This window comes from Zerene cesonia, chromosome 17 (genome assembly GCF_012273895.1).
Source record: "Zerene cesonia ecotype Mississippi chromosome 17, Zerene_cesonia_1.1, whole genome shotgun sequence".
Taxonomy (NCBI): domain Eukaryota; kingdom Metazoa; phylum Arthropoda; class Insecta; order Lepidoptera; family Pieridae; genus Zerene; species Zerene cesonia.
In genome coordinates this window covers 5,691,813-5,704,035 of record NC_052118.1, presented here as the reverse complement: position 1 = coordinate 5,704,035, position 12,223 = coordinate 5,691,813, and the positions used below count along the sequence as shown (strand labels likewise).

Here is a 12,223-nt window from a genome sequence, read left to right as displayed (position 1 = left end):
AACTGAGTAATCAAACAAAGAAGTGGCTTATTGTTGGAAAACAGATTGCCATGTAGCAGAAACATCAAAAAAAAAAAATAAAATAAATATATGTGAATTTGGCACAATATATTATATGAACAGACTTATTGTATTTGTATAATTTTATGTGAAATCGACAATGATATCTGCGAAATGAAGACTGTCATCGTTTTATGAACAAATACAAATAAAAAAAAATCTGGTGAGAAAATATATCCTTCGTAATATGATTTACGCTATAAAGACCCTCCAATAAATATATCGCTTGTATCGGTCGCGTCATGTTCGTTCAAATAAATGACTTTATACAGTTCGTTAGGTTTTCAAACAAAAGCTTCATTAGCTCTGTAATCGCCATTGTATTTAGCCACTCTTATTGGTTTTAACACTCATCAATCTGTCGTATTGTATCTACTATTGCTTTAGCTATATTTTTTTCAATAAATTAGTCGTACTTCAATGTACGAAGACAATGCTAGGCATTGTAAGATTATTACTTTTAATTGTGGCTTGGCACACATTTTTTATTTAAAAGTTAAAGAGTTAAATGAAAAAATCATGTTCTAAATTTTCTGATTATATACTTATATAAAAATGTATCTTAAAGAGATCCGTAGCAGTTAAAAAAAGTTAAAACATTAACAAAAAACATGAAATTAAGACTAGTTAGGTGCCGCTCAAATCATGAATTATTATCAACGTTATTGATGACATTTGAAAGTTTAGGGAGAATTATTTCAATTACATATATTACAACTTCATTTAGTATCGCGTAACTTATCAAATTACACAAAATGTCATAAATGGAAGAGAGACAACACGGCACTTAATAAGGTATCATTTAAATAATGGACCGTTTAGATAATCGAAATGATAGTGTTAATAATGAACTTTTAAAGAATATCGGTTTGCTGAAGTTTAATATGTTTAAGTAGTGGTGGTTGTAGCTATGAGCCGGTCACGAGAGCTCGCGTGTTCGCTCCTGCCAATAATCACTGGCTATTGCAACCGTTCGTAATTAGATACTCATTGAAATTGCAACCAGACTTATTATTTCATATGTGCATGGGGCATTTTACTTTGATTGCTTTAAGTTAAAAAAGTTTTCAAAAGAATGATAATACCGTTATTGATACAAAATAAGTTAGTCTGTAATTATAAGTATTATCAGGAATTATGAAGTGCTGTGAGCGTTATCATATTTTTCTTAGTGGGTAATCACTTTGTTAGCATTCGACATTTTGAATTTATAAATCTATTATTATATATATGCAATTATTACCTTACCTTACCTAGACCTGTACAAATCTTTTAAATATATATAATTTCCTGTACAATTATTTAATATAATAATTTTTCATTATTTTCAGATCACATAAGAGAATTTGCGTGCGGTAACCTTTTCTATCGCACTTTGTATATAAATGAAGAGAGAAATACATTATACGTCGGTGCTATGTGAGTTAATTTATTGATTATATAAAATTACCCTACTTAATGGTCTAATCACTTTAGCCTTAGTATTAAAGTCTTTTGGATCACAAATTAAAACAACAGCTGAATATCTATTAAGCATATTACAACACGAACAAATACGACCAAAAAAAAAATGCAATTCTTAATAATTATTCTATTCATATATATAATTTTTCTTTCAGGGACCGAATATTTAGGCTTAATATGACAGACATTAGTCAGTCACATTGTGAGGTTAGTATGTTTTGCAACTTTTCTAGAGCTTGAATTCATAAAGTAAACGACTTGCAAAAGCGAAAAAAACACACGCTTATGATATCTAAGTTTAAGAGGGCTCTCTTCTACTGTGAAGATTTATGCTCGTCCATTTATACTGAAATGTTACCAGCGGATTTACAAGGGAAATTTTGTTTGAAACTTTGTGTCGGCTTTCCAACAGATATAAACAAAATTTTTATAAAACATTCAACTCCCAATATGCTGGATTCATGCACTCACATGATGTGTTAGCTAACTTTTCATAAGGTAGATGAATATACTTGAAATAAACTTTTCTGATGTGTAATTTGTTTCCAGAGAGATGCATTATTATTAGAAGCAAGTAATGTAGCGAGGTGTGTGAGTAAAGGCAAATCAGAGCCATTTGAATGTAGAAACCACATACGTGTGCTACAGCCTCTCGGCGACGGAGAGCGGTTGTACGTGTGCGGTACAAACGCCCATAGTCCCAAAGACTGGGTGGTCTATGTGAGTAAATTGCTTCTAATATTACTACACATTTTGTAACATGCTTGGTATAAAATATCGAGGTTGCGGCAACTTCATTTGTGGTTTAATTTCTTATGTGTAACTGATATTCGTTTTAGGTACATAATTTTTAACGCACAAATATGTCACATCGCTTCTGATCGCGCATTCCAATTAAATACAGTGTATTTGGTTTTAATAGCATAGTTTTTTATTGAGGTTCCAATGCACGTTATATACATAAAACTCGTCTATCAGTTAAAATTGTAAAAAATACAAGTGCCAAATTGTTACGTTTCGGTTATTAACTCGTGTGAAATAAATGGTTGCCATATGACGATTTTGTTCCGCACAGTTAAACCTAACACACCTCCCGCGGCACGAGTACGTGCCAGGAGTAGGGCTCGGCGTGGCCAAGTGCCCCTATGACCCAGCTGACAACAGCACTGCAGTGTGGGTCACGAAGGGTAACCCCGGCGGTCTGCCAGCGCTCTACGCGGGCACTAACGCCGAGTTCACCAAAGCGGATCCAGTCATTTTCAGAAACGACCTCTTCGATTTTCGAACGGGTCAAAAGCGATTCAATTTTAAAAGGACGTTGAAGTATGACTCAAAATGGTTGGACAGTGAGTATAGCTTTTCGCTTTTTCAACGCTTTCATTATTGCGCTCAGTATACAAGTCATCAATTGCGTTGCGGACGTTAAAGATGTCCATGTAGCGAGAACTGCAATCGTAACTCACATGTTTCGTAATTAACCCACAAAGTGCTTTGTGAATTCATGATCTGCAAAGACATTTATACGTGATTGCCTATCTAAATTTCCATTTATTTCAGAAACCAATTTTGTGGGATCGTTCGATGTTGGTGACTACGTTTTGTTCTTTTTTCGGGAAACTGCCGTGGAGTTCATGAACTGTGGTAAAGCTGTTTACTCCCGCGTGGCTAGAGTATGCAAACAAGACACTGGTGGCAAGCACATATTGAGCCAAAATTGGGCCACTTATTTGAAAGCCAGGCTCAACTGTAGCATACCTGGAGAGTTTCCATTCTACTTTGATGAAATACGTAAGTTATTCAGTTTAAAAGCACAAAAATAATATAAGTTTAAGTTAACGTAAACTGAGTTTATAGCTCTTTCGTAGAACTAAGAAAGCTACATTGTTTAAATTGAATTTTCTTACACCGTCATAAAGAGTAAACTGGAGCAGACTACGTATAGATCTTTTAGTATCAAAGACATTTAAGAATAAGAATTTATTTCTTTAAAATCTGATTTTTCATTTGCTTCGGTTAACGTTTATATTAGTTTTATTATTTAGGTAATATTGACTACACATACAAATTTTTATACGTCGCCCGAAGTGTTAAGACTACAACTTGTGATTATGCGTCACTAAAACAGATCTGAATTCAAATGTTATATATTTTTTGTATAGAAAGTGTGTACCAAATGCCGAATGATCCGACAAAATTCTACGCGGCTTTTACAACGGGTGCCAGTGACGGGCTCGTCGGATCAGCAATCTGTACCTATACTATGGAAAATATACAAGAAGCATTCGCAGGAAGATTTAAAGAACAAGTGAGCTGTTACAGTATATTATTGCCGATATAGCTGTTATATAGTGCCGATAGTTTATCTATCACATCAGTTGCTGTTCGCAAGGAGGGAAATCATTTCATATTTTGCAAATTTTGAAACGCATAAATGCGTGGCTAATGATTTAAAAGCGAAAAAATGTGATGTTTTTTAAATGTTGTTGTTAAGGATTGTTTAAATTAATTATGCTCTGTAATTTGATTGACATATTCAATTTGATAATTTTTCATTATTGTTATAAATACCATACATTACCAACTAAATACTTACATAAATTACATATAAATAAGTATATTGGTAAGTATTCATTCAATTAATACCATCTAAATTATCATGTATTCAAATACAATTATTGTAATTTACTTAAATCAGCCCTTACACCTAGGTAACGTTTTTTATTAACACATGCCACTATCTGCTCTTTTTTTCACCTATAATAAATCTATATAATAAAAATAGAGCTATCATATTCAAAGGATGCCGCCTAGCTTCTATATTCATTTCCGGTAAAAACAATTCTCTAATCGATTTACATGTATCTTCTCCAAAAAAATATAAAATTTAGTTTAAAGCCAGTATTTTTATGGAGTCATTGAATTTTAACTTTCGAACAAGGACCGGTTTTTGCATTAACCATGGACGTGCTGTTTGAACAATGTATTCATATTTGCGCAAATGTTAATGACTAAGATTACCGTTACATTACTCATGCAAATAAAAAACTCAAGAAAAACTTGAATCATTATGTTCAAGATTGCATTTTTGATGCGGTAAAACAATTTCCATGTTAACTGATTTTAGGGAAATTAGCCTTCAGATATATCATAATAACGAAGTAGTGAGTTTAAATAAAACTATAGGAATTTTCTATTATTATTAACGAATACCTATCAAACCAGCGAATAATAATATTAATCATAATTTCACAATTTTGTTATCAGGCAACATCTAGTTCCGCATGGCTGCCGGTGCTTCGCGCTAAGGTACCGGAGCCCCGCCCGGGCACTTGTGTCAACAACACTGAGGCCCTACCAGATAACGTCCTGAATTTTATCAGGTTAGTCTTATTGAGGAATGCTGCTAGGAACCTGTATTTTTATGAGCGGTTTTAAGATAAGATATCGGCCGTTGACTATTTTAATGATCCGAAATAAAAAATATGTAGGGTAATTCATCTTTTAAACGTTAACTCAAATTTGACTTAGTTTAATGTCTATACAAGTTAAGCTTTAGATATATTTATAAAACGTTTTATGTTACTGAATCTAAAGAACAGCGAAAGTAATATTAAAATATTGGTTTTATACTGTAAGTATATTTTGTATATAGATTAAATTTCCCTTGAAACACGCTTAATGAAAAAACGGAGCATTTAGCTTTACGCCGCGCTCCCACAAGACTAATCTCAACAAGGTTTTATACCTGACATTAGTTTTGCCGCATGTGTTCCTTAATTGGGTCACACCGAGTCACACGCCTACCCACGTCTTAATTGACGGCGTGCCACTAAATTAGTTCAAATAAATTATTGCTTTTGTAATGGATTAATGGCGAATGGTGTTGACGTGACGTGGAAATGTCGTACGAAAATGTACATTATGTTGAAAATGAGGTTATAATGTGCACTCAACCATGTATGCAAGACGTCAACTACTAATATTGACTTAATGATAAGGATCAAAGTAGAACAAAGCTGGCTAGAGCGTTTTAATTTACAAGGTGACTAATCGACATTTTAAGTAAAGATAGGTCAGTTGTAGATGAACAAAATACAAGAACACAACGAAAAAAGGTAGTAAGTAGATTTTATTCCAAACACAAAGATGACCTCGCCGATTCTCTCGCAGGTCACATCCGCTAATGGACGCAGCGGTACGGCATGATGGCGACTCGCCCGCCTTCTACAAACGTGACCTGGTGCTCACGACGCTGGTCGTCGACAGACAGACTGTTGATATGCTGGCTGATGATATCACGTACACCGTGTTCTACGCTGGCACTAGTGAGTTAATCGATTTTGGATTAAACATTAGGACATCTTTCCATAAATCCGCGTTACTAATGCATAATTTATTTAGATTAAATGAAATTGTTTTATTTTCTTAACTTGGGAAAGTAAGCCTTGATAGCAAATGGAAGGTGTAGGTAAAAATAGAATGTATTAAAGAGAACTTTTCTTGCAAGGTGCGGGCGAAGTTTACAAAATAGTGCAGTGGGCAGGCGGCGGATCGCGCGTTGTAGATATATGGCGCGCGGCGGGTGACGAGCCTGTGCGTGCGCTCGCGCTCTCCAGGCAGGCTCACTCGCTTTATCTGGCCACAGACAACAGACTGCGGCAACTACCTCTACGGGCCTGTGCGCATAGGTATATTCTCAATACGCTTTTTTCAGCTTCACTTGTATGCTTGTACGTTTATATATTTGTATATGCCGACTCGATTTTGTTCAACTTTAAGCGGAAATATTTAATCCAAACTTTGTAGGACCACATATAACATATAATACTATACTCGGTAGGGCTTAAGAAGGATCGGCGACAATACAGTAATTTCATGAGTGTAACTTAATTTAGGATTAGGATCGGCTGGATTAAATAATTATACGTATATTCTGCAAGAGAGCAAGTGAGACAATGTAGTTGATTCTATCGTTCTATTCCCAAATCTCATAACAGATATGACAGTTGCGTGCGTTGCGTATTGGATCCATATTGCGGTTGGGATAAGGAGGTGGGCGCGTGCCGGCCTTACACCCTGGGCCTTCTACATGATGCTACTAACTCCACTCCATCAATATGTGAAGCAAGCGCACCATTGAAAACTGTAAGGGCTGGATATGGACAGAGCGTGCATCTAGCCGCATTTGGGAAGACACCTGAAGCTCTGCGAGATCAGAATGTGGCGTGGTATCACCATTCGCGGGAGAGAGGAAGATACAAAATAAGTTACAAGTATGTGTCAATAAATATTTAACTATGGTACTCCATTATTCGTATGATTTTTTGTTACCCAAGTCATAACCGGATGAGTACTTTAACCGCTTTGTTTAACAACTTATGACAGAGTACAACGTTCAAAGACAAAGTAACATTTAATTAGATGCATCAGCTGACATACAATGTTAATTAATCTACAAAACATGTTACCTTACAGCCATAAATTTAGCAAATTTAACGTGCACAACTTGCACCAAAACTGTGGAGCGTTCAAAACAAAATTAGCTTGTAACAACATCTAAAGCGCTCAAATCGTTTCAGTTGGGAGCGAGTTCTGTTAACTTCTGAGCGCGGCTTGGTGTTGCTTTCCGTGACTGATTCTGATAGAGGCCGATACGAATGCTACTTCGGTCCAACGCTCGTTGCCTCCTATAATTTAGACATAGACATACACAGGTAATTTTAATCACTAACAAAGTGCAATGAAGTCCTACTAGAAATTAATTACAATTTGCAAATAAATTACCTATAGATAATATAAGTCCCTGTTCAGTGTTCACATAATACTCAATCGAATATAGAAACCCATATCTAAATTAATATGTCATAAAGAAGAAATATTTGTGTTTTTATATTATAATGTCACATCACACTAAAACTACTCTAACGATTTGGAAAATTCATTCATATTATGAATTAGTAACCTGCATCTTCATTCTCACTGAGTGACATGGGTTATATGTATGTGCCACATTTAAAATAGCGCACAATTTATAAACTCAAACCGTAAAATAGACAATGTTCACAAACCATGTACAAAATTTCTTCCTTCTCACATGAAAAAAATACATAGTCTCGAGCAGTATGTTGAATTTTGTTAATTAAAAGTTACATGTTGTTTGCTCAGATGTACGCAGCCAAATAAATCACAGGAGTACAGACAAGTGTACTCTGATTGGTGTCACGAGTTTGAGAAGTATAAGAGTGCGATGAAAGCTTGGGAGACGCGGCAAATGGTGAGTATCTAATACGCATTTCGTCCTTATCGTCCTAAGTAGAACGTAATTATATCGGCCATTTTGTGATGATCATAAATACAATGAATACCAAGTGTACAAACATCATGAGTTACATACATTTAAATTGTGAAACTACCAATTTGTCTGAATTAAATTTCTTTTATTAATCACGGATCGAAAATATCCAAGTGTGTCATTGAAATAGCTTTATGTTCGGCATCACTTTATGATTAGAAACTTCTAGTCGATACACAGAAACTTGTTATAGTATCGTTATCTTAATTAAAAGCTCTTTTACTTCTAAACAATACTTTGAATGGTTGTGAGCTTATGTTTTCATCAGATAAATTTACTGTTGCTTTAATTACCAACTTGTTATTATAAATGCATTAAATAAATTTTATGGTTTCAGCAATGTTCTAAAAATATGAACTCATCAAGTCAACAGAATAGTATGAGCAACGAGATTGTAGCTTCGCTGCGGTGATAGGAGACGTTGTTTTCCTAGCATACAATCAAAGTATTTGAATTATATTATAAAGACTATTACTATAAACAAATATACGTGAGAGTTGGTAAATTACTTGATTGAAATATTAAACACACTACATATTGACTTAGGCTTTATGAGGAATCATTTTCCAATGCATTTTTTTGTTGCAACACAAACACATACATTTTATATTCTAATGCAATTACACTGTATAGTTATTTTTATGTCGAATGATGATCAGTCAACAAAGTTTGCTCATGGAAACCAATCTCATTTGTCCCGAATCGAAATATGGTAATAGACAGAAATAAATATGTTTTGGATGGAATGACTCGAACATTTTATTAGCTTATGCTTGTGAAATTACCAGGGGGAAGCATAATTTGCTAAGGGAATGATCAGTTAAAATACATTTGTCGGTCGTTCCGCTGACTGCGTTTGATGATGGATGATTGTTTGTTTGACTTACGTTACAACAGAAATACGATCGTATTCCAAGTTATCGAAGATCAATCTTTTCTTATTTAATTATTTTTTATATTAATTTGTTTGTTATAAATATTCCTAAAATGTAACAATAAAATGAAAATTTTGCATTATATTTGTATGAGTTAGTACATGTTATAATTATTGTTTTTATCAGATATGTAGGTATATAAATAATGCCCCCGAATTGTTCAAATCTCTTTAAGATTCACAAACAATTTGTTTCCACAAATTATTTATTTCTAAGCTTAAAAACGATTAAACCTTAAATTCATGTTGACATTATAAATTGTAAATATTTGTAAACAATTATTACGGTGATAATCACTAAAAAAGCTGTGATATCAGTTTGCGTATTTGTATTCAGGTAACAATTTATTCCTTAAAAAATATAATTAATACTATAATATGGTTGAATATGTACAAAAGACCAACACGAGTACCTTTTCATTGCAAGTACCTATGTAAGCAATTACTTAGTCGAGCCTATAGAAAGTTGTGTGTTGCGTCCGAAATTCTGATTAAGGAGAGAGCAATATAAACGCCAATTTAGCTTTAAGATATAATCTATTTAAAGCTTATTTTCCAAGCGTCTGTTTGGACTGCAGCAGCATTTACTATGAAAGTAGTTCTAACAATAAGTAGGTACGTTAAATTTTGGTGTGTGATACATATGTTTCGATTTATGTGGTAATGTTATAAATTAAGTTTTATTTGTTTTAATATCTCCATGTTATTGATTTAATCGCCGTAAAATGTAATTTTAGGCCCAGTTCGAAGATTTAAACCGAATTTAATAGTTGTTCCCATTGTTTTCGGTTATGTTTTATTGATAATCTCGCTAGAATAGTGCCTTGTGACGCATGCTTAATAGAATCATTAAAGTTTATATAGTATTTTGTGTATGCAACGGTGGGTTGGTGTATATGATAAGGTTTATATAATAAGTTGAAAATAAAGCAATAAAATACAGTGAATAGAAAATTTAACAGTATTAAACATTGGTTTCATTGTAAAAATAATGTGTTAATTGTTAATATTAAAATATGCTTCAATTATGAAAAATATATCGAATAGTAGAATAGTAAAACATGCCATTATACTATTATGCAATAAATGTTAATTGTATAGAAATAGAAATTATACTTAAATCTTTTATTCTTACAGAAACACATTTGAAATATAGTGGCAAGTGCTAAATGTATTATTTAAATTTTATTAAATAATGTTGGGTGTATGTCCAATTTCTAATTATTTATTATAGCAATAGAAAATATGATGTATCATGAATTATTTTATGAGATATTTCGTATTGAAATTTAAAGTAAGAAGTTTAAAGAAATATTTGAAAAGCATGTTCCTCATTTACGCAAGTAATACAATGAAATGAAATTACCTAGAATTATTTAATGAACCCTTTATTATTGTTGTCATTATCCACGAATTGATAATCATACTAACATTGTGTGCGTGTTGAATATGAGAAAAGTCATGCAAAACCGAAGTGATGCTCACCTCGAGTTGAGTATTAGGTATTTGTGACTTTTATTAATTGCACATAATTTATTGAAATTGTTTTCATATAAAGTTAAAAAATATTGTAAATTGTAAATACGCCGCATAGAAATCGCTAATTGTAGTTATATACCAATGTTTATTGTATAAACTTTGTTAAGATAGATTATAAGCTATTGTTTTATAAAAGAGCGCAAACTAAATAAATTATTTTAGAATTACACCGTATTTTCATTATACTGAAAGAAAATCTATTGAAAGAATCTATAGGAATCATAAGTAAGGGGTTGTTGGGACACAATTCAAGCCGCGTCTTTACAAGTATCGTTGTTTGTTTTAATTTAATAGAAATGATATACCTATTTTTTATTTGTTTTCCCTTCCGGCCGCGGCTACAGCTGCAGGTTTCAAGAAAATTTTCATCAGAAAGCTATGTTTTACCTAGGTAAAAAGTATCTTATATCACTCTCTAGCCTCCTCACTATCTTTAGAAAGAAAAATCAAATAACAAAATTGCTCCACTGCGACGTGAAAATCAAATAAACAAACACCCTTTAGCTTTTATGATATTATTAAAGATGAGTCCCTACTTTTTATATATACCTAGTGAGTAACTGGCATTGTGTAGGTACGACAAACTTCTTGCCGTTGGTGCTGTAATCATGTTTAGGAATCGAACGGTACAATTAAGTTAGTTTTTATTGAATATCCTTCTCTGGGTTAAAAAGAGGCCCGTGTGTACCTAAGATGTTACATTATGTTTTATTAAAGAATAAGTATAGAAAGTCTCATCATAATCAAACCGATAGCTTTTGCGTGATGCGTGAACAAAAAAATAGATATATAGACAAACATTTATTAATTACTGCTTGGGTTTCACATTGATTCAGTAACGCTCCTGCTTTTTCATATTTTCGATAAATGCTATACTTTTTTATAAATTGTACAAATTTATACTTTTACAGATTTATTTTAATACTAGACGCTCGTACTGGCTCGGCCCGGACATCAAAATTCCTGTTATATCCCAAGAGAGCACTTAATTGGGATAAAAAAATTATCCTATCACCCAAGTCAGCTCAGTGTATTAGTGTAGATTATACAAAAATTCAAATTAAACACGAAAAACAGGTTAAGTTTATGCCCTGTCTTGGCCTGCCTTTTATGCCCTGTGCACAAATATATATTTCAAACGCAGTTATTAGAGCAATAGTCATAACGCTACTTGGATAGACTACACAAAATCTAGTTTACAAATGAACTTATAAAACAATAAATCGTGTCTATGGCAATTTAAACCCCATAATTTTTTATTTAAACACTTTAAAAGCGTCCGTAATGAAATCTCTCGCAGTTAAATAATCGTAACCGAGTTTTTATTCACTTATATCTTTTACGGGTAATGAAACTGTAATTTGAGTATCGTAAACGGCGTCTGTCTTAGATTGGCGAACATCATAGAATTTAATTACCGAGGGAGACTGGAATAATTGGCGACTCGCCTGTAATGGCCAAGCTTTACGGCCAAATTAATAGATTTCAGGCTCCGCAGAACCTCATTTTATTATTAATTACTGACCTAATATTCAATTTCCAATGCTCACTTTATAATTGAGATGGTCGTCCTTTGAAAATTGACAAACGTTATTGACAAATATTTATCCTGATTAGGTATTTCTCGTACCTTCGAGAAGACTCACATGTGTACAAATGTTATATTTGGTCACAACCTCGAGAATTTGTAATTAAGTTTATCTTCAAGAGCTATCTTTTAGTTCTCAGAATTACTTATCTTGTTAGATATTCTATTTCAATCAAATAAATAAATAAATAATAAAACCTACTCGTTCAGTAGCTACATAATACTTAAAAAAATGAAAAAAATTAATATAAATTTTGATATAGTTCAGATCAACAAAGACATTAAA

At 32.9% G+C, this 12,223-nt stretch overlaps 1 protein-coding gene across 1 annotated transcript in view; it reads left to right on the top strand.

The window, feature by feature from the left end:
• The window catches only part of LOC119833275 (semaphorin-2A-like), a 38,611-nt gene extending 28,097 nt beyond the window's left edge, over positions 1–10,514 (top strand). The window contains exons 2-14 of the mRNA XM_038357242.1: positions 1,392–1,479; positions 1,680–1,731; positions 2,074–2,244; positions 2,600–2,870; positions 3,082–3,312; positions 3,684–3,829; positions 4,789–4,904; positions 5,695–5,849; positions 6,032–6,212; positions 6,522–6,797; positions 7,104–7,238; positions 7,690–7,798; positions 8,214–10,514. Of these exons, the coding sequence (XP_038213170.1) occupies positions 1,392–1,479; positions 1,680–1,731; positions 2,074–2,244; positions 2,600–2,870; positions 3,082–3,312; positions 3,684–3,829; positions 4,789–4,904; positions 5,695–5,849; positions 6,032–6,212; positions 6,522–6,797; positions 7,104–7,238; positions 7,690–7,798; positions 8,214–8,288 (2,006 nt within the window). The 3' untranslated portion in view covers positions 8,289–10,514. The remainder of the gene's footprint in view (positions 1–1,391; positions 1,480–1,679; positions 1,732–2,073; positions 2,245–2,599; positions 2,871–3,081; positions 3,313–3,683; positions 3,830–4,788; positions 4,905–5,694; positions 5,850–6,031; positions 6,213–6,521; positions 6,798–7,103; positions 7,239–7,689; positions 7,799–8,213) is intronic.
• The last annotated feature ends 1,709 nt before the right edge of the window (positions 10,515–12,223 follow it).